At 45.8% G+C, this 22,809-nt stretch overlaps 1 protein-coding gene across 4 annotated transcripts in view; it reads left to right on the top strand.

Moving 5' to 3' along the window:
• The first annotated feature begins 1,108 nt into the window (after positions 1 to 1,108).
• Positions 1,109 to 22,809, top strand: part of SCML2 (Scm polycomb group protein like 2) — a 97,161-nt gene continuing 75,460 nt past the window's right edge. For 3 of the 4 annotated variants that reach the window (XM_073227676.1, XM_073227674.1, XM_073227677.1), the window contains exons 1-2: positions 6,987 to 7,111; positions 18,819 to 18,864. In XM_073227676.1, the coding sequence (XP_073083777.1) occupies positions 7,094 to 7,111; positions 18,819 to 18,864 (64 nt within the window). In that variant the 5' untranslated portion in view covers positions 6,987 to 7,093. Of the gene's footprint in view, positions 1,215 to 6,986; positions 7,112 to 18,818; positions 18,865 to 22,809 lie in introns of those variants that run through there. The other variant, XM_073227675.1, reaches the window with a different exon arrangement.

The raw sequence follows: 22,809 nt of genomic DNA, 5'->3' as shown, positions 1-22,809 counted from the left end.
TAGTGCAAGAGTTGTGTGTGAGAATAGTTTTATTTTGCATTGGAGATAGTGGATATGTAACGCCGTTTTTTTTTTAAGTTTCGCTCCGATTTCCCACTTATGATTCAAAAAAGTACATAATGCTCTATATATACTATGTTAAGGCGATCACGGATTGAAAACCTACATACAGGTTTTGAAAGAGGTGTAGAAAGAGAGGCCTGCCAATGGTTTATTTTGCTAACACAGCACACTGTATTGTGTTTCAAACAAAAGTTTTAGGTCTGTTCATACCCACCCTCACAAGGAGGGGTGGGATGTTTTTGTACCGTTTTCTGTTTGCTACACTGTGCACAGAGATCCGTGGGTCGTTTTACGCCCGCCCCTTACCGCTCGGTGAGACTTCCACCTGCGCAAACGCTTCTCCCGGGAAGAGGAGGATCGAACAGAGGAGACACCCTCCAAAAGCGCACTCTCGGGGACGCTTCCGAGCACCCTAAAGCCAATGAGCGAATTCTTTTCCCCTCCGGGTTAATTTAGTTCCCGTTAGCTCAAGCCTGGGTTTACGGGAACAACTAAATCCAGAATGTGGAGCTGGAGGGGAACGCGTGGCAAAAACCCATGGGGGTGGGGGGGAAGCTCTTTCAAGGAAAATGCTGAAATTCGCGAAAGAGTGGCTTTGGTCAAGTTGCTCTGACGAGCTGCATTTTCCTTGCTCATCGGACTTCAGCTTGAGCTCTAGGGAAGCGGCTGCCTTTTCTTTGCGTGTCCAGGGTGGGTGGCGGCCGAGAGTCGAAGGTGATGGCCAATAGGAGCAAGTTCCCGGGATGGAACTTGACGCCGACCCCGCGGTCCCAGTTGGGGAGCCCACCAGTGTCTTGGGTGTTTGGGTTGCGACTGGCTTTTTTCTTTGGCGGGAGGGCAGATGGTGGGGGGAGGATGAAGGAAAACTGCCAAGGGCTTTCCCGGGCTCTCCGTGTCTCATCGCCCGGCACCGTCCGCGCGAGCTTCCGGCTGGGGCCCTGGCTCGGCCCACGCCCGCGCCCGTGGTCACAGTGTGCGTGACCAAAGAATGGCACGCGGGCTGGCGTGGGCGGGGCAGGCGCGGGTCCACGCGCGGCTTCTCAAACCTGGCGGCGGCGGTGTGAAGACCGGCAAACCGTTCGCGATTCCACTGGACAGAATATCCCTGCTGTGGCCGACGAGACCCGAGGCGCATGGCGACTTCAGGCCCTGTGAGTAGCAGAGAGACCGCGACGTGGCGTCCGGGCTCTGGTCGTTGTCCGCGGGCAGGTGGGCGGCCGGGAACCGTCGCACGGTAGTCGTGCGCGAGAAACACCCCCTCGCCGGCCCGCGGGGTTCGGCCGTAAGTGGGCCCCGCCGGCTTCGGCGGCCTCACTCCCGAGGCGAGCGCTCCTCTGCGCCGTGTAGCGCTCTTCGCGACGCCCCCCAGTATTCGCGGCTCGCCTTACCACTCCCCCAGGGCCCGTCGCCGGGCGCGGGCCCATCCCGCCCGCGGCGTCCGGGTTCCGGGCCGCGGTCCGATCGTCCCCTGCCCCGAAAAGCGCAGAGCACCCTCCCGAGTATCCTCCCTCTGTGAGTGCGGTCGGGCTGGGGTCCCGGGCTGGTGCGGGTGGGCTGCGGGCTTGAGGTGCAGGGTTGACTTTGAGTGCTTGGGGCTGAAACCCACCCGATTGCCTTCCGGGGACTTGTTAAGTAACTTTGGGAGTTTGGGAGGGAAACGTTGGCCCGGAAGGATGCACCTGTCGCGGAGCGCGGGCTCGCGTCCCAGTGCCAGGTGCCCTTCGGCCTCGCGCCCGGAGCTCCGGGCGCTTGGAGGTGGCAGGGGTCGCCGTTGGCTCGTCTTGGGGAAGAAGGGGGCGAGGTGGGGGCGCGGTCCCCTGTGGGAGGCGGAGCGGAGCGCTGGGCTCCAATGCTCCGGAGGAGCAGCGAGGTGGCCGCAGTGCCCTCGCGGCACGAGTGGGTCTAGGGACCATTGTTGCCTTCATTAAGAGTCTGCGTTCTCGCCTTTTCCAGCTGAGTACTGGTTGTGCTATATCCTAGTGTGAACCGTCGTACGGAGAGGAGTAGGTGAATTTGGTAGGTTTTGCGCCCCGCGGTTATACGTTGCTTTTAGGTCTGAACTGTAATTTGGTCTCCTCTCCGCCGAAATGTTTGGTGTAGGTCAGGTAGTTAGTTACTGGCTTCTATTTAAGGTTATTGTGTTTTTTTAAAATTTGGTATCATTAATCTACAATTACGTGAGGAGCATTATGTTTACTAGACTCCCCCCTTCACCAAGTCCCCCCCCACATACCCTATTAGTCACTGTCCATCAGCGTAGTGAATGCTGTAAAATTACTTGTCTTCTCTGTTTCACAGTTCTCCCCGTGCCCCCCACCCCACATTATAAATGCTAATCGTAAGGCCTCCTTTCTCACGCCCCCCCCCTAGTTCTCTGTCCCTTCCCACGCATCCTCCCCTGACCCTTTCCCTTTGGCAGCTGTTAGTCCTTTCTTGGGTTCTGTGATTCTGCTGCTGTTTTGTTCCTTCTGGTTTTCCTTTGTTCTATACTCCACAGATGAGGGAAATCATTTGGTACTTGTCTCTCTCGGGCTGGCTTATTTCACTGAGTGTAATCCCCTCTAGCTCCATCCATGTTGTTGCAAATGGTAGGATTCGTTTTCTTCTTATCGCTTAGTAACATTCCATTGTGTATATGTACCACATCTTCTTTTTTCATTCATCTACTGAGGGACCCTTAGGTTGCTTCCTTTTCTTGGCTATTGTACATAGTGCTGCAATAAACATAGGGGTGCATAGGTCTTTTTGAAAAAGGGCTGCTTATTTCTTAGGGTAAATTGCTAGAAGTGGAATTCCTGGGTCAAATGTTATTTCTATTTTCAGCTTTTTGTGGAGCCTCCATACTGCTTTCCACAATAGTTGAACTAAATTACATTCCCACCAGCAGTGTAAGAGGGTTCCCCTTTCTCCACAACCTGGCCAACATTTGTTGTTGTTTGTCTTTTGGATGGTGGCCATCCTTACTGGTGTGAGGTGATATCTCATTGTGGTTTTAATTTGCATTTCTCTGATGACTAATGATGTGGAGCATCTTTTCATATGCCTATTGGCCATCTGAATTTCTTCTTTGGAGAAGTGTCTGTTCAGCTCCTCTGCCCATTTTTTAATTCGATTATTTGCTTTTTGTTTGTTGAGGTGTGTGAGCTCTTTATATATTTTGGATGTCAACCCTTTATCGGATCTGTCATTTATGAATATATTCTCCCATACTGTAGGCTGCCTTTTTATTGTATTGGTGGTGTCCTTTGCTGTACAAAAGCTTTTCAGCTTGATATAGTCCCACTTGTTCATTTTAGCTTTTGTTTCCCTTGCCCGGGGAGATATGTTCATGAAGAAGTCGCTCATGTTCACATCCAAGAGATTTTTGCCTATGTTTTTTTCTAAGAGTTGTATGGTTTCATGAATTACATTCAGGTCTTTGATCCATTTCGAATTTACTATTGTGTATAGGGTTAGACAGTGGTGTAGTTTCATTGTTTTACATGTAGCTGTCCAGTTTTGCCAACACCAGCTGTTGAAGAGGCTGTCATTTCCCCATTGTATGTCCATGGCTCCTTTATCGTATATTAATGGACTATATATGTTTGGGTTAATGTCTGGAGTCTCTATTCTGTTGCACTGGTCTTAGGCTCTGTTCTTGTGCCAGTACCAAATTGTGTTGATTACTGTGGCTTTGTAGTAGAGCTTGAAGGTGGGGAGTGAGATCCCCCCAGTTTATTCTTCCTTCTCAGGATTGCTTTGGCTATTCGGGGTTTTTGATGGTTCCATATGAATTTTAGAAGTTTTTTTTCAGTTCGTTGAAGAATGAGATTTTAGCTTTTGATATTTTTCCAAGGAAGTTACTGTTTTGAAGATAGGAAAAGAGCTTTATTGTAACCATCAATTCAATAGCAAATATAATTTATATCTTCATGATAACGTGTTCATGGTTTAGTGAGAGAGAAGTGGTAATATTTTAGATACAAGGATCTGAGGATGTTTGTATGTTCATTCATATTTTTAGTTAATTTATTAGTTATTTAATACGTATTGTATGGATTTTTTTCCATAACGTGAAAATAGGAATGGAGAGTTTACCAGGAATACCTTGGATCTGCAGTTTCTGCCAGGCTTATGTTAAGTTATTGTTTAGGCTTCTGTGTTTCAGGGAGAAAGGAGCACATGAAGTGGGAAAACCTAGGGAGTCTTCACTAATGGCCCTAAAATGTTTTCTTATGCAGATAATATTGTTTCAGTAGGAGCATGTGTGCTGATGGGAATCTAGTAAATTTAGGTATCTAGGAAAGAAGTTCATCTTTTATTCTGGTGGACTAATAAATTGTAAAGAAAGGTACAAAGGAAGTAATTAAGCACACTTGAGATACAGGACTATTTTGCATTGGATTTGGGCTTAGTGGGGACAACAAATCTCTGAAGTTATCACAGGCCGAATCAGACAGAACTATAGGAGCCAGTTGACAGAAGCAAATCTGAGGCTTGAAAAATGATCATGAAAATTTGGGTTTTACCAGCCTTAGTCTATTCTCTCAATTCAAATAGAACTGAATTACTTTTATGTTTTATTTTTTTGTTTATCCTTAGTTTCATATTTTTAAAGAAAAATTAATTGATCATAATATACTAGGTGTTCATTCATCTATTGGTCCATTCACTAGTTCAACAAATATTTACAAATTCCTACTGTGTGTGGGATATTCCCATATAATGTAAAAGAAGCGGTGATGTTCCAGCCTATGCTAACATCATTAAAAAGCTGTGTCAAGTTTATTTTGGCAAAGGGGGAAAAGGAAAAGCAGGGTATAAATAAGTAAAAGAATTATTGAATGTTTATATACATAGCCTGTGAGGAAAGCGTATGATTCCCCAAGGGTGGAATAGGAAACGTTCAAGTGTATGTTCAGAACTTGGTTCTGCCACTTAGGAAATATATGGCATTCAATTTCCTAATGTGTAAAATGGGAATAAAGGTACCTACCTCGTAACAGCTTTATGAAAGAACAGTATGTATCTGAAGAAGCTAGCATGATTCTCAGGACATGGTAGGTAGATGGTTGACTGTTAACCATTAACTCACATTCAATGTAACAGTCACACTTCTATAAATGCTGTAAACACAGTCATTGACAAGATGTTTTAATATAGATAATGTGAATTATATTTTTCAAGTAAAGGCTTCAGTAATTTCATGTTAAAAACAGAAATAGGGGAAGTAGATGAGGTTTTGGTCAGATAGTGTGTGTATATATATATGTACATATTATATAATCTGTATATGCATATATATATATGCATATGTATATACAACTATCAGGCATAGGGGACAGCCGAAATCTTTCCCACATAGAATGTAGAGGTAAATTTCAAATGTTTCCAATGCGTCATGATTAGAAAGACAATGGCCAGTAATTAAGAGTTAACTGTGGACCCCATCCCCACCCTTCTGTAACCCGTATTTGCTTCGCTTAAAGGGTTTTGCTTTACTAAGGGTTTGCTTAGATTAAACCTGTTTTAATTTCTTTCTGTTAAAGATAACTTTCTGGCTTTAGAAGACATTTTTGAACCCTCATCTTAGACCATGTCACCATTCCGTTCCTCACATGTGATGTATATTATACAATTGATATGACCAAATCTCTTTAATATTTTCATATGAATGGCCTAGTTTTTCGATTTTCCACCATAAAGTTTTCTTGAGTTTCGTATTAACATGTATTGATTCATTTTTAAAGGATTCAAGATAAGAGCAATTTGAGTTTATGCCACTCCTCAATGTTTCGATATAATAAAAGCCCTTTAATTTGGCCCTTGTTTAATAGTGCAAGAGTTGTGTGTGAGAATAGTTTTATTTTGCATTGTAGACAGTGGATATGTAACGCAGTTTTTTGTTAAGTTTTGGCTCCGATTTCCCACTTATGATTTAAAAAAATAGATAATGCTCTATATATACTACGTTAAGGCGATCACGGATGCAAAACCTACATACAGGTTTTGAAAGAGGTGCAGAGAGGCCTGCCAATGGTTTATTTTGGCTAACACAGCACACTGTTTTGTGTTTCAAACAAAAGTTTTAGATCTGTTCATACCCAACCTCACAAGGAGGGGTGGGATGTTTTTCTACGGTTTTCTGTTTGCTACACTGTGCAGAGATCCTTGGGCTGTTTTACCCCTGCCGCTTTCCCCTCGGTGCGACTTCCACCTGCGTAAACGCTCCTCCCGAGACGAGGAGGATCGAACAGAGAAGACACCCTCCAAAAGCGCACACTCGTGGACGCTTCCGAGCACCCTAAAGCCAATGAGCGAATTCTTTTCCCCGCCGGGTTAATCTAGTTCCTCTTAGTTCAAACTGGATTTACGGTAACAACTAAATCCAGAATGTGGAGCTAGACGGGAACGCGTGGCAAAAACCCATGGGGGTTGGGGAGAAGCTGTTTCAAGGAAAATGCAAGTCGCGAGAGAGGGGATTTGGTCAAGTTGCTCTGACGAGCTGTATTTTCCTTCCTCATCGGACTTCAGCTTGAGCTCTAGGGAAGCGGCTGCCTTTTCATTGCGTGTCCAGGGTGGGTGGCGGCCGAGAGTCGAAGGTGATGGCCAATAGGAGCAAGTTCCCGGGATGGAACTTGACGCGGACCCCGCGGTCCCAGTTGGGGAGCCCACCAGTGTCTTGGGTGTTTGGGTTGCGACTGGCTTTTTTCTTTGGCGGGAGGGCAGATGGTGGGGGGAAGATGAAGGAAAACTGCTAAGGGCTTTCCCGGGCTCTCCGTGTCTCATCGCCCGGCACCGTCTGCGCGGGCTTCCGGCTGGGGCCCCGGCTCGGGCCACGCCCGCGCGGGTGGTCACAATGTGCGTGACCAAAGAATGGCACGCGGGCTGTCGTGGGCGGGGCTGGCTGTCGTGGGCGGGGCGTGGGCGGGGCAGGCGCGGGTCCGCGCGCGGCTTCTCAAACATGGCGGCGGCGGTGTGAAGACCGGCAAATCGTTCGCGATTCCACTGGACAGAATATCCCTGCTGTGGCCGACGAGACCCGAGGCACATGGCGACTTCAGGCCCCGTGAGTAGCAGAGAGACCGCGACGTGGCGTCCGGGCTCTGGTCGTCCGCGGGCAGGCGGGCGGCCGGGAACCGTCGCACGGTAGTCGTGCGCGAGAAACGCCCCCTCGCCGCTCCGCGGGGTTCGGCCGTAAGTGGGCCCCGCCGGCTTCGGCGGCCTCACTCCCGAGGCGAGCGCTCCTCTGCGCCGTGTAGCGCCCTTCGCGACGCCCCCCAGTAGTTTTTGCGGCTCGCCTTACCACTCCCCCAGGGCCCGTCGCCGGGCGCGGGCCAATCCCTCCCGCGGCGTCCGGGTTCCGGGCCGCGGTCCGATCGTCCCCTGTCCCGAAAAGCGCAGAGCACCCTCCCGAGTATCCTCCCTCTGTGAGTGCGGTCGGGCTGGGGTCCCGGGCTGGTGCGGGTGGGCTGCGGGCTTGAGGTGCAGGGTTGACTTTGAGTGCTTGGGGCTGAAACCCACCCGATTGCCTTCCGGGGACTTGTTAAGTAACTTTGGGAGTTTGGGAGGGAAACGTTGGCCCGGAAGGATGCACCTGTCGCGGAGCGCGGGCTCGCGTCCCAGTGCCAGGTGCCCTTCGGCCTCGCGCCCGGAGCTCCGGGCGCTTGGAGGTGGCAGGGGTCGCCGGTGGCTCGCCTTGGGGAAGAAGGGGGCGAGGTGGGGGCGCGGTCCCCTGTGGGAGGCGGAGCGGAGCGCTGGGCGCCAATGCTCCGGAGGAGCAGCGAGGTGGCCGCAGTGCCCTCGCGGCACGAGTGGGTCTAGGGACCATTGCTGCCTTCATTAAGAGACTGCGTTCTCGCCTTTTCCAGCTGAGTACTGGTTGTGCTATATCCTAGTGTGAACCGTCGTACGGAGAGGAGTAGGTGAATTTGGTAGGTTTTGCGCCCTGCGGTTATACGTTGCTTTTAGGTCTGAACTGTAATTTGGTCTCCTCTCCGCTGAAATGTTTGGTCTAGGTCAGGTAGTTAGTTAGTAGTTTCTAACTAAGGGGATTGTGTTTTTTAAAAATTTGGTATCGTTAATCTACAATTACGTGAGGAACATTATGTTTACTAGACTCCCCCCTTCACCATGTCCCCCCCCACATACCCGATTAGTCACTGTCCATCAGCGTAGTGAATGCTGTAAAATTACTACTCGTCTTCTCTGTGTTTCACAGCTCTCCCCGTGCCCCCCCACCCCACATTATACATGCTAATCGTAAGGCCCCCTTTCTCCACTCCCCCCTCGTACTCCGTCCCTTCCCACCCATCCTCCCCTGACCCTTTCCCTTTGGCAACTGTTAGTCCTTTCCTGAGTTCTGTGATTCTGCTGCTGTTTTGTTCCTTCAGTTTTTCCTTTGTTCTTATACTCCACAGATGAGTGAAATAATTTGGTACTTGTCTTTCTCCACCTAGCTTATTTCACTGAGCATAATCCCCTCTAGCTCCATCCATGTTGTTGCAAATGGTAGGATTTGTTTTCTTCTTATGGCTTAGTAATATTCCATTGTGTATATGTACCACATCTTCTTTATTCATTCATCTGCTGAGTGACCCTTAGGTTGCTTCCTTTTCTTGGCTGTTGTACATAGTGCTGCGATAAACATTGGGGTGCATATATCTTTTTGAATCTGGGATACTATTTTCTTAGGGTAAATTCCTAGGATTGGAATTCCTCGATCAAATGGTATTTCCATTTTGAGTTTTTTGAGGAACCTCCATATTGCTTTCCACAGTGGTTGAACTAATTTACATTCTCACCAACAGTGTAGGAGGGTTTTTCTTTCTTCACATCCTCGCCAACATTTGTCATTTTTGTTTTGGATATTGCCCATTCAGCTGGTGTGAGGTGATATCTCGTTGTGGTTTTAATTTGCATTTATCTGTTGATTAGCGATGTGGAACTTCTTTTCATGTGTCTGTTGACCATCTGAATTTCTTTGGAGAATTGTCTGTTCATATCCTCTCCTCATTTTTAAATCAGGTTATTTGCTTTTTGTTTGTTGAGGTGTGTGAGTTCTTTATATATTTTATATGTTAACCCCTTTTTAACTTTACAAACTCTGAGTGAATCGATCTTTTCCAATATGGATGATCTGAAGCTTAAGGTATCTGAAATTCTTCCTGTCTTTAGGGTTAAAAAAATAGAGTATTTTATTCATTGGTCTGTGGTTCTCCCTCTAAAATGACTGGTTTGGATTCTGAAGCACTGGTTTTGAATTTAAGAATGTTTCCTTTGTGTTTACCTCTAAGAAAGGTCTGTTTTTATGGAAATACTTGATTTATATTCCTGCCAGCAGTGTAGGAGAATTGAAGTTCCACGCATTCACTGACATTTGGTATTGTCAGTCTTTTTAATTTTAGCTATTTATGTCGTGGTATGTTGTTGTGGTTTTAATTCGTGTTTTCTGAACACTAACAGTTTTGATTGAACATCTTTTCCCATGCTTGTTTGCCGTTTGTGTATCTAGTGAAGTGAGTGTCCAAATGTTTTGCTAATCATGTTTTTATTAGGCTGTTAGGCTTTTTAAAATTGAATTATAAGTTTTCTTTATATATTCTGGATACAGATCTTTTATCAGATGTGCATTCTACAAATATTTTCTCCCATTCCATGGCTTATCCTTTTATTTTCCTAACAGTGTACTGTGAAGAGCAGTTGTTAGTTTTGAGAAAGTCCAATTTATCAATTTTTTTTGTGCATTGTGCTTTTTTGTGTTATATCTAAGAAATTGCCTGACTCAAAATCACAAGGTCTCTATGTTCTTTTGAAACTACATAATTTTAGGTTTTACATCTACACTTGCAATCTTTTTCAAGGTTATTTTTGTGTATTAACTTGTGAGATGTGCTATTTTTTACTTTTTTGTATATGAATATGTTCCAGCAACGTTTGTTGGAAAAAACAAAACAGAACTATCCTTTCTGCGTTACCTCTCTGAATTACCTTGACACTTGTATTGAAAATCTATTTACTATATATATGTGGATCTTTCAGGATTACATCTCTCTTTACTTTCTCTTTGGATTCAGCACCTTCTATATATTTCACTTTTTCTTTTTCTTTAGCCACTAGGTTATAGTCCATAATTGACAGCATCCTTCCATTGGTATCAAATATTCAATCCATTTGATTATTCCTGTCTGACTTTCAGAGGAGAGATCTGGGAAGGGCCTTGAGTTAATGCTTTGTGTTTGTGTGGCTTCTGAAGCCATGGGCCCTGAGAGACTGTAGAAGGAAGTGAACGCCCGGGAGGAACCTGAGCAACTCCAGCATTTCATAGTCAAGTAGAAGAGGCAGGAGCCTCTTTAGTCTCTGCTCATTGTGTGTCTTTCGCCTGAAATTCTGTCTTCTCTACTCATGGAAATGCTCATCTTTAAGGACCAGTTCAGTGCCATTTCCTTTGAGAAGCCTTCTTTTATATTCCCAGTTAATTGTGCCTTCTGTCTAACCACATAGCATTACTTTTACCTTCCTTAATAAAGCCTGTATTTTATTCTGCTTTGTTTGACAATTATTTGTTATGTCTTTCCCAGTAGATTTGCAGCTCTTTTGTAGTAGATTGTGTGTCTTCTGTCCACATAGCACTGAGCACAAAACAAGAATTCTGTACATATTTATTAAATAAATGACTAGATCACACCTGGGAATAGATGATGGTAATGTAGAGAGGAACAAGAAGCCTTCAAGAAGGAGGTTGCATTTATGTTAGGCCTTAAAGGATAGATAGGATTTCAAGAAGCAGAAGAGGAGGAAAGGGTATTGCATGTAGATAGAAAAACATGATGAGTCTTGGATTAGGCCATAGGATAGCTGTAGGTGGTAGATGTCAGGTGGCTTTTGAAATTGTGAGGGGGTAATTAAATAGGCCCCATATAAGATTTTTTGTTCAAATTCAGTAGTCAGTGAAATTATTAAAACAGGAGTGTGATTTGGGCAGAAAGCAACTCAGACCATATGTAACATTATGTGTTGGGTAGGTTGGAGTACGGAAAGGCCTTTGTGGTGAGATGAGTTAGGTGGCCATGGTATTACACCAGGCAGGAGCCAGTGAGGGTATAATACCAGTTAGTGGCAGGGAAAGTGGGGGGGAATATGAGAGCATGTATTGGCCACTGAACATATGAGTGAAAGAAGAAAACCTCACACATTCAGTCATACCTTGGGTTTTAAGTCCAAGTACCTGGGAAATCAATAGTATTTGTAAGATAAAAATGTCAGAAGGAGTAAGTTTTGGGGAGGTGATGCTTGAGTGTAACTCTGTTGAGTCATAGGTACAGAAGGTAGGTGTTCTGGATGGCTTAATGAATGTATTCCTCATAGGCTTCTTTTAAATAAAAAATTACCTTTCATTATTGAAGGGCCCCCACCAGTAAGATGGCAAACTTCCGGCTTCTCTTCGGGGGGGGGGGGTCCTCAGTTCCCGCCGGTGCCACCTGAAGCCCAATCACCTCTTGACCCCCTCCCAATCCCAGCACCTAGCCAACAGCCACCAGCCGCATAGAAGTGACACCTCAATCAATTCATGCCCCTTCCTATATAACCCAGCACCTTTCCCTAATAAAGGAAAATTCTCCGGTGAATTGCTGCTGTGTGTCACTCCTTTCCTTTCATTGGTGCTGAAACCCAGGAGACGGGACACCCCAACTGGGCCCCGTCTTCCCCCCGACACCAGCAGCAGCTTGCCCTCGTCCTCTTTTTCCTGCGCTGGCTCATCACACTCACCACTCCTCTCTGGCCTTTAGGTAAGTTTTCCCCCCGGAGTGGGCCACTCTTCCCTGAGCTATCGCAGTGCCATTGACCGTGATCGTCCGGCAAGGCCCTGACGCTCGGGGATGAGGAGGGAACTCTCCCGCCTCAGGCCTTCACGGCTGTGGCAGGCCCTCAGGCCCCTCCTCCAACAGCCATAAACGAGGTGACTCCTTTGCTGATGAGAACGCTCCCTTTTCCCCCCCCTCCTCCTTCTGTTCCGTCCGCCGAAATCTGTCTGCCAAAAATTCCTAGCGCTAGGTACCTCGTGACTCCGGCAAACTGCCTTCTTAGGGAAGTCTGGGTGACGACCCACACTTCCTAAGAAATTCCGACTCGTATACAAGTTTCCGCAGACCACCAAGGATCATCGGGGACGCCCTTTGTCTCCTTGCGGTCTGCTTCCAGTCCGAGGATCTCCGTTCATCTTCCCCCGTTTGTCTCCTTCTCTGTCCTTTAGCCATGGGAGCCTCCTCATCCCTCCCTGAAAGTTCACCTCTTGAATGCCTGCTTAAGCATCTGGCTACCCTCTCCCTGACACCTGATATAAAACCAAAACTTCTCCGTAAATATTGTTCCCAAGATTGGCCGACATACCCCCTAGACAATAACAACCAATGGCCCGCAGGGGGAACTCTTGATCCTAACATCACTTGCAATCTTTTTAACTACTGCCAGCACCTGAAAAAATGGAAGGAGATTCCCTATATGGAAGCTTTCCACCTCCTCCCGCCGCCCCCTCCCAAGTTCTCCAAGCCTGCAAGCCGTCTTCCTCCCCTCCCCACACTCCCAGTCCCTCTTCGATTACCTTTGACCCGGCTGACGAGCCTCCGCCATACAGGCTTCCCCCTTCGGCCCCTCCCCCTCCTACAACCCCTCCACCCTCCACCGCGGTGGCTGCCTCTTTCCTGGCGGAAGCCTCCCGTCCTCTCCCTTCCCCTTCTTCTCCTACAACAGCCCCTCCCCCTTCCTCTGCCGCCACCGCCGCTGCTGCCTCTGCCTCCACCCCCGCAGAAGTCTCCCGTCCTTTCCCTTCCCCTCCTCCCCTCCCTCCACCACCATCTCCTCCCTCACCTCACCCCCTCCTCCTCTGTCCCCCTCACCTCCCCACCTCCTGCAGATCGAGCCTGAGCCTTTCAGCCCCCCTCTAACTAAGTTCCAGGAGCCTCCTCTGTCTTTGCCCCCTCAGACTTGGTCCTGAGGGCCTCCCAAAATTATCGCGGCTTTGCCCCCATCACCTGTTTCCCCCGCACAGACTGAGCCAGAACCCTTCAGTCCCCCTCAGACCCGGTCCTGAGGGCCTCCCAAAATTATCGCCTCCCCTCCGGGAAGTAGTAGGATCCGAAGGCATCGTGCGCATTCACGTCCCTTTCTCCTTAGGAGATTTAGCCCAACTAGAGAAACGCCTAGGTTCCTTTTCCACTGATCCCACGACATACATCAGCGAGTTTCAGTGGACCCTCTAGTCTTACAGCCTCACACATCATGACATTTTCATGCTCCTGGCCAATACTCTCCTCCCTGAAGAGCGTAGACGAGTTTGGGACTTCGCCCAAACGCATGCTACTGAAACCCACAGGACTGACCCCACCTATCCCCCTGGCCCCACTGCTGTCCCTGAACGAGACCCACACAGGGATTATAACACCACCGTGGGTCTCCACTCTCGAGCTATTTTTGCCTCCTGCTTAATAGCAGGCCTGAAAAAGGCAGCTCGTAAAGTAGTCAATTTTCAAAAGCTCCAAGACATAATTCAAAAGAGAGACAAAACCCCCTCCCAAGTTCTTAGACAGACTCACTCAAGCCCTATTACAGTATACCAGCCTGGACCCAGAAACACCTGAAGGAAGACATGTCCTTATGACATACTTCCTAGCTCAAAGCTACCCCGACATTAAAGCTAAACTCAGAAAGTTAGAACAGGGCCCCGCTACCCCACAGACTGAGATCCTAACAGTGGCCTTTAAAGTCTTCCATAACCGGGAGGAGGAGAAAGAACGCCGTAAACAAAAGGCTGATCAGGCCAATTTCCAGATGTTGGCCCAGCTGATAAAACCACAACCTGGGCGCCCCTCTACAAACAAGCCCCCCCCCAGGAGCTTGTTTCAAGTGCGGAAAAGAGGGACATTGGTCAAGGGCGTGCCCCTCCCCCAGATCTCCTACCACCCCATGCCCCAGATGCCACAAAAAGGGCCACTAGGGGTCTGATTGCCCAACCACCCGGAGGGGAGGCTGGATGAGCAACCCCCATCCTAAGCCCGCCGTAGTGGGGCTGGCAGAAGAAGATTGACGGGGCCCGGGGGCTTCTCGCCCAACCATTTCCATCACCAAACAGGAGCCCAGGGTTACTTTAACAGTAGACAGTCGCCCCATCTCCTTCCTCCTAGATACAGGAGCCACCTTCTCAGTCTTGCGAGAATACCGGGGCCCTACCACGCCAGCCATTACTCCTATAGTCGGGGTAAGAGGTAAACAGATTTTCCCATTAAACACCCCCCGCCTTTTATGTACAATCCAAGACAGTCCCATACCTTTCTCCCACTCCTTCCTGGTTATGCTCCAGTGTCCCATCCCTTTACTCGGATGGGACATCCTTTCTCTCCTCCACGTTTCCATAACTATATCCACTGCCACAGCCCCCAGTACTCCCTTTCTGATGGCCCTCATAGCCAACAACCCCCGTCTACCCAATGAAAGCTCCGGTTCTGCCCTCATACACCCTGTAAATCCCAAAGTTTGGGACATTACAAGCCCCTCCATGGCCCTATGTCCCCCTGCCTCTATCAAATTACGTGACCCCTCTCAGTATATCTGTCAGGCCCAATACCCCCTAACCACTTCAGCCCTCATAGACCTCCAACCCATCATTCAAGATCTCTTAAACAAAAATTACCTCAGACCCACTCACTCCCCATTTAATACCCCCATATTAGCTGTTAAAAAAACCAACGGATCTTTCCGCCTTGTCCAAGACCTTCGCCTTATCAACATGGCCGTTGTCCCTATCCATCCCTTAGTTCCAAATCCATACACCCTTTTATCGCAGATCCCTGCCTCAGCATCCCACTTCTCAGTCCTAGATCTCAAGGACGCATTTTTTTCTATCCCTCTAGACCCCTCCTCCCAAGATTTTTTCACCTTCACCTGGATGGACCCATGCACCAGACATTCTGAACAACTTACTTGGACAGTTTTGCCACAAGGCTTCTGAGATAGTCCCCATATTTTTGGACAAGTCCTAGCTCAAGACCTCAAATGGTTTCATCATGATCACCCCGAGTCCACTTTATTACAATATGTAAATGATCTTCTACTCTGCAGTCCCTCGTGGGAGCAGTCTCAACTTGACACTGCGTCTCTACTTAACCTTCTAGCTTCCAGAGGTTACCGGGTATCCCCCGTCAAAGCTCAAATCTCTTCCCCTTCTGTCACTTACCTTGGATTCCTTCTGTCTCAAGAAAAAAAGTCCATTACCTTAGACAGAAAATGACTCCTCTCTGACCTGCCCGTTCCCAAAACCAAGACAGAAATCCTTTCCTTTCTAGGCCTGGCTGGGTATTTTAGAGCGTGGATCCCTAACTTCTCCCTGTTGGCAAGACCCCTATACGACCTCAGCAAGGGCCCCCCTGAAGAACCATTGTCATCCTCACCCCGACACTCCTTCATTAAGCTCCGTCAAGCCCTTGTGGAAGCGCCAGCTCTCCATCTTCCTGATTTGTCAAAGCCCTTCTCATTATACATTCATGAGAGGTCCAGTCAAGCTCTAGGAGTCCTAGGCCAATATTATGGCCCATCCTTTGCCCCAGTAGCTTATCTCTCCAAGCAATTAGACCCCACAGTTCGGAGATGGGCCCCCTGCCTATGAGCATTAGCCGCTAGACAGCTCTTGGAGAAGGAAGCTCATAAACTGACATTCCGGGCGCCCCTTACCATTCTGTCCCCACATCACCTAAAAGATCTCTTAACCTACAAAAGTTTACAGACTCTCCCTCCCTCCCTCCAGACTCCTGAGCTTACTGTCCTCTTTCCTCCAAAACCCCGTTCACCCCCTTTGCCATCCATACCCAAATCATGACTTTTTCCTCCTTTACTGCTCTCTCGCTTTTTTCCCTCATTCCTATTGTCTTCCCCGCCACCCCAGCCTCCTTTGTATGGCGATTCAAAGTCAGACAGGCTTACACACAGCATCAAACAAAAGTTACTGCCCTCATTGCCACACCAGACTGCCCTCTGAAAAGCTGCTCTGAGCCTTTATACCTCCACTTTCCTCCTTCCACTGAAGTGTTCACTAGCAGCTACCCTTATTCTCCCTACCTCTGCTTCCTCTATGACCAAAAACAAGCCTATTGCAGGCGATAGCCAGACACCTACAGGAGATGTCCCTACTGGTCTTGCGCCATTCACTACATGGGTAACTTCCAGTACCCACAGTATTACTCCTCCAACCGTTTCATGAAATATCCCAACGGCTCATTCTCCTTATCAATCCCAGATCCCTGGGACTCTCGATGGGCCGCCGGAGTCACAGCCTCAGTTTACTACGGGGGGTCCTTGACCCCCCACGGTACCCTTCATATCTCTTGAAAGTATGTTCCCTCTCATTCCCAGATCTCTCAAGTTGCATCAGATATCAGACATTCTGAAAAAGTCATTATCCAAACTCTTGACGGCACCTCTTCATCTTCTTATCCCCGCCCCTCTTCCCATTTCTCCTACTCTTCATTACAGCTCATTCAGGACACCACCATCTTTCTCAACCACACCCTTAACACCGCCAATTGTTTCTTGTGTGCATCACTACAGCGCCCACTGCTGGCCGCTGTGCCCCTTAATATTTCTAACTACTCCTTCCATGCAGAAAGACAACCCCTCTGCCCCCTGGCAGACATACCCCTATGGGAACCAGAATACACAGATAATCTCACCATCCACCACTGTGTAGGCCCAACTCCACCCCCCTCCAGCGCACTTCACTGCCTCTCTATCTACACCCCTACCTCCGGCTCTAAGACTTTTACGCAACCGGGACACTTCTTTTGGTGTAATGGCAGTCTTTTCAACTCACTGCCTCTTGACTCTGATACACTCTGCATTCTCGTCACCGTAATCCCACAACTTACACTTTACAGCATGGCAGAATTTCTTGAGCTCCAACCTCCCTTGCCCTCGTCCACAAAAAGAGCTGCTTTCCTTCCCATCATGGTCGGTCGGGGCAGGGTTTTCGGGAGAAGCCTTGGGTCACTCTCTATGGGCAGTTAGAGATCTTAACGCCAAACATGAGGGAGTCCTGACATCCACTGCCGATTCCCTAGCCTCTCTCCAAAGACAGGTCACTTCGCTAGCTAAGGTCACCCTTCAAAACCGGCGGGCCCTAGATCTGCTTACAGCCGAGAAGGGCGGCACCTGCGTCTTCCTCCAGGAAGAGTGCTGCTATTACATCAACAAATCCGGCATTGTAGAAACTGATATCACCAAACTCACTGACCTTGCCTCCAGTCTCTCCTCTGCTTCCAATTCCCACCCATTCTCTTCAATAGTAGCAAACCCCCTCCTCACCTAGCTCTGGCCCATTGCAGGCCCCATAATAATCATTCTTCTCGCCTGTCTCTTCTTACCCTGTATAATAAAGTTCATCAAATCCCAAGTCGGAAAAATCTCTAATCAAGCTTTCAACCAGCTTTTACTCAGGAACTACCAGCTTCTGGCCACCCTCAGGTGACCTCCTCACCACATGCTGAGATGGACCCCTCTCTCCACTGGAAACTGTTCCTGGAAACAATGGCCGCAGACACCTGGCTCCTGACACCCATATCCTCTTGGCACCATTGGAATCAACAGGTCCTCAACCTATGGTTACAGGGAACCTTCATTAATTTCCAACCTGAAGAAGTCCACATCTACTCGTCCTTACTGTAGAGAGTCCTATCAACCCTTTCCTCCCAATCCTCAAGCCCTCACTCCCTTCTCCGCCCCCGTTCAGCAGGAAGCAGCCAGAGAGAAAGCAACGTCCACAACCCCATAGAGGAGAAAGGGGGGAATGAAGGGCCCCCACCAGTAAGATTGCAAACGTCCAGCTTCTCTTCGGTGTCCTCAGTTCCCGCCGGTGCCACCTGAAGCCCAATCACCTCTCACCCCCCTCCCAATCCCAGCACCTAGCCAACAGCCACCAGCCCCGTAGAAGTGACACCTCAGTCAATTCATGCCCCTTCCTATATAACCCAGCACCTTTCCCTAATAAAGCGAATTCTCCGGTGAATTGCTGCTGTGTGTCGCTCCTTTCCTTTAAATTATATACATCATTGTGCTCTGACTATGGGCATAGAGTAATGGGAAGTAGATAGCCTTTTGATATACTAAGTATTTCTGTATACATCTCTCCTTTATGGCGCTCTTACTGTGTTTTGTTCACATGCCTATTTCTAACTGGACATAGTGCCTGGCATATTGAAGACATGTAGGAAAATGTTTGAATTAATTAATTAGTGGCTCAAAATACACAGGCCTTCTAACATGTAACTGCCTTGTTAGAATACTTGACTCTTGCAGTTCTTCCAAATTTCACCAACACAGTTATGATTCTTCTACCTCTCAGTAACATGGGCTTATGTGAGCTTTTGGTATAGGCCTCAATTTGAATCCTGTCTCTTAAGAACATATCATCTGCTCTTTTTTGTTCATTTAATCATAAAATTAGCCCTTTTAAAATGTATATTCAGTGATTTTTAATGTATTCACAAGGTTGTAGAACCATTACCAACCACTATGTAATTCCAGAACATTTTCATCACCCCAGAAAAGAAACTCCTTACACGTACTCGTATCTCTTGTCCTACCCCTGACAACTACTAATCTACTGAACCTACCATTTTTATTCAAGGGAAAGGGATTAAAATGATCTAACTCTGTAACTGATTTCTAATGCTAGTACCCTTCAGAAATGTATTATGCTAAAGAGAGGCATTAATTGATTTTTTTCCTTGTAGGAGAGAGCACCAGAAGGAGATACCATGGGGCAAACAGTAAATGAAGGTAAAGTTTACTTGTCTAAAGATGATATTTTTAGTTGTTCATTTGCAATGAGTATGTTCTGGTAGACTGAAGTTTTGAAAAAAGCCTTTTTAAAAGTAAAGTTAGAGGAGAAAACTTTTGGGATTTTACCCAAAGAAAAAATCCCTAATCCAAAAGGATATATGCAGTGTTATTTACAATAGCTAAAATATTAAAACAACTTAAGTGTCTATCAGTAGATGAGTAGATAAAAAAGGTGTGTTAGGTATATGCAGTGGAATGTTAGCCATGAAAAAGAATGAAATCTTGCCATTTGTGACAACATGGATGGACCTAGAGGTTATTATGCTAAGTAAAATAGGTCAGATAGAGAAAGAGAAATACCATTATCATTTCACCTATTTGTAGAATCTAAAAAACAAGTGACTCAAACCCAGAGAACAGACTGGTAGTTGCCATACGGAAGGGTGGTGTGGAGAGTGGGTAAAATAGGTGAAGGGGGAGTACAATTAGAGAGAATGTTTGATATCTTGATCTGGGTAATGGTTACATGAGTGTATGTGTCAAAATTAATCAAGCTGTGCACTAAGATTTGTACGTGATTGTATATGCCTCAATATAAAAAAATTAAAAAGAGAAAGAATGGTCATCTGCCCTTTCCTGGGAGGGCCCCCAACTAAACACTGGTTAATGATTGGGTATGAAGATCTGAGATTCAGAATCAGTCACTAGAGAATTAGCTTCAGGCCTTTGTTGTGATTGAACTGCAGTTCAATTTCCCTCTGCTCAATTCTGCTTCCTTCTCATCCCCCAGGTATTGATCCTGAGTGCACTCCCCAATAAATCTTGTTTATGTAGAAAAAATAAAATAAAGTTACAGGAGATAATAGGTGCTTAGATTCGGATGTTAGGTGTTTAGATCTTTTATAGATCTTTCTTTAAGAAGCTTGTCATTTGACAATTTGAATATCAGTTAGGGTAAAACAGCAATAGATGGAAACAGAGCAAGTATGGTTAAATCCATGAGTTCATAATGATATTAAAAAATAAAACAATTTATTGTCATGTGAAGAATGGTAGGGATCGAGTTCATTACTTTCAAAACTAGGAAATAAAGGAAAAGGCAGCATTGATCATGACTTCCCCATGTTATCTATACCTCAGGGTGACTCAGTGGTCAAAGAGCGGAGGGTTCTATCTGTAGAAGTTTTCTGGCTAATAAAGACAAGATGACAAAATTAGAATACCTCTGTTTGGCAATGATGAGCCAATGGATCTAGGCAATAGCCATCTGTGGCTGCTTATATCACCAAAAGAAGAGAGAACTAGGTACTAGGAGCCTCCTTTGAGAAGTACACATCAGCTAGGCACAGAGAAAAAACTGCCTTGTCCATTGAATTATATTGTATTCTAGCTTCCCTGTTATGTTTTAAACTCTCAGAAACATCTACGTTATTTCTAGGGCAAACTGATTTAACCATTGTAAGGATCAGCTCAGCTTTTTTTGGTTTGTTCATTCATTCATGTAACAAATGTTTGAGGATGTTCTGTATGCCAGGTCCTATTCTAGGTACTGAGGCTTCAGCAGTGACCAAAACAGAGAAAATAAATAAATCGCTGCTCTTTTGGAACTTATATTTGAGTGCAGTAAGACATACAATAAACAAAATAAATACACAAATTATAAGGCATATAGTATATTAGAAAATGAAGTTCTATGCAGAGAATTATTGAGGGTGTTATAAAATTATAAAATTAAAACTGGCTCCTGTTAGAAAATAGTTTTAGTTTATAGTTTTTCTAAGTGCTCTTTCAGACTATTGCTATGAACTTCTGGCATTGCTCACTATTGCCTTTCTTTTTCTTCCCTTTTTTTTAAGAAAGCTCCTCGCTCAGGTGCATCTTCTGTGCAAAGTGCCAGGATTCAAAGTAGTTCAGCACGCCATATTTTTCTTCTCTACCCAGTGTTAATGTGAACTCTTTTTGCTTTTAGTCTATGTACAGTAAACTCCTGTAAATATAAAACCTAAGCAGTAGGAAAGGTAAAAAAATAGTATTTTATTTTGAAAATTTTACTTTGGTTTTACTTAGAGGTAAATTGGTATGGGATTAAGTAAAAGGATAACCATGTATTTCACTGAGAATTTTGCCCAATTAAAATACTTAGTTATTAATTACCATGTATTACCAGTTTAAAATAATTTGATTATTAATAAAAACCCTTATTTTAGCATTAAAGTCAGTGTGAAAGGCCTTTTGTGATGGTCAGAAGGCAGTTTGGTAGATAAAAGTTAAGACATTGAGAGGTCTGAGAAGACCTGTTCTAGGGTCTTGGCCCCATTCTCTACTGGCCTTGTGACCTTGGGCAAATTACTCAAAGTTCTTCTCTGTAGCATAGGTTAATGCTACTAACCTCATGGGAATATTGGAATTAGATAAAAAAAGAGAATGTAAAGCACTTAATATAATACTTAGGGATATGGAAAATGTTCAGTGAATGTTAACTTCATTAACCCTGAGCTATTAGTTCATGTTTTAAGTGCCTTATTATGAATAGCATGTGTATAGCACTGCATCAGAAACTCAGGAGATAGAATATGACCACTGCACCTGCTCTTAAGGAAAATGAGAAAATGAGTCATGCATACAGAAGGCTGAATAAAAACATACTGTTTGTAAACCTAGTGTACTTAAGAGTGATTTCCAGGCAAATCTGCTCTTTGTCTTTCTGTTGTACCTGTCCTTCCAGTCCCACTTTCTGTTCTTACAGGAAGATTGCCTGTAGAGGTAGTCCCCATGGAATCATTCTCACTGTAGCTGAGCACCCCCCTTGGTGCTTCCTTAGCTTTCTTTTCCATTGGCTTTTTTTGTTCTTCAGCTCTTTCCTGCAACTCCAAAAACCCTCCAAGGAAATGGAGGCCAAATGGTCTTCCTCATCTCTACAGAATCCTCTCCATCTTTTTTTTTTTAAAAGATAACAGTTTTACTGAGATACAATTCATCCACTTAAAGTATACAATACAGTGATTCTTATTATATTTACAGAATTTTATGACCATCAGCACGATCATTTTAGAACATTTTTATCACCCTAAAAAGAAATCCTGTACCCAGTTAGCAGTCATTCCTTGTTGCCTGCAGTGCCTCTCCCCTCCCCCACCTCTGGGCAACCAGTTACCTACTTTTTGTCTCTGTAGATTTGCCTTTATGGAAATTCATAAAAATAAATTTAAAAAATAGTACCTTAAAGTAACTTCAAAATTCAAAATGCTATGAAGTAGTGGGTGCTGATCACTGAGCTGAGAAGCTGCTGGTTCTAGTTATTTTGCCTATCTTCATGACAGGACCTCTGAACCCAATCCAAGCACTGATGGAAGACATGATTCTGATTTACTCTGGAGAAAACCAGGGGGGCTTATACAGATCATGTCTAGTTTGCCAAAGGTATTTGATCTAATGCCTGGACTGGAATAGAGTACAAGTCAAATAAGGACCCATGGGCATGTGTGAACAACAATTAGATTACAAGGTTGTGTATGTATACCTGTCTTGTGGGCAAACATATCTATTCCCAGTCCTCTTTTCTGAGAGAGAATAACTGCCCCCCCATCTGTCAATGAGGATAAGATGCAGAGGCAGACTGGGAGTTTCTGACCATTTTGGCTCCTGGTCAGGAATTCCAGCTGTGGTATTGTAGACGTGTCAAATCTAAACTAGTAAAGCCTGTTGCTATATATATTTCCCCTATGTTACTGGTAGGGTCTTAGCACATGAGCAGCCAAGCTGAACAGTTTTACAGATTAAAAGCTCTGCTTTATGAATAAGGAAAAGAATTAAGGCTCCATTGGTTAAATGCTACATATGTGCATTGGCTAACAATGTGATAAAAAATGACCATATTATAGAGCACCAGTATAAAGTATTTGCTAGCTCAAATTATAGCCCCTTCAGATGCAAGTAGTGATA

This window comes from Manis javanica, chromosome X (genome assembly GCF_040802235.1).
Source record: "Manis javanica isolate MJ-LG chromosome X, MJ_LKY, whole genome shotgun sequence".
Taxonomy (NCBI): Eukaryota; Metazoa; Chordata; class Mammalia; order Pholidota; family Manidae; genus Manis; species Manis javanica.
The sequence above is the reverse complement of the archived record's forward strand: the minus strand, read 5'-3'. Positions and strand labels throughout refer to the sequence as shown.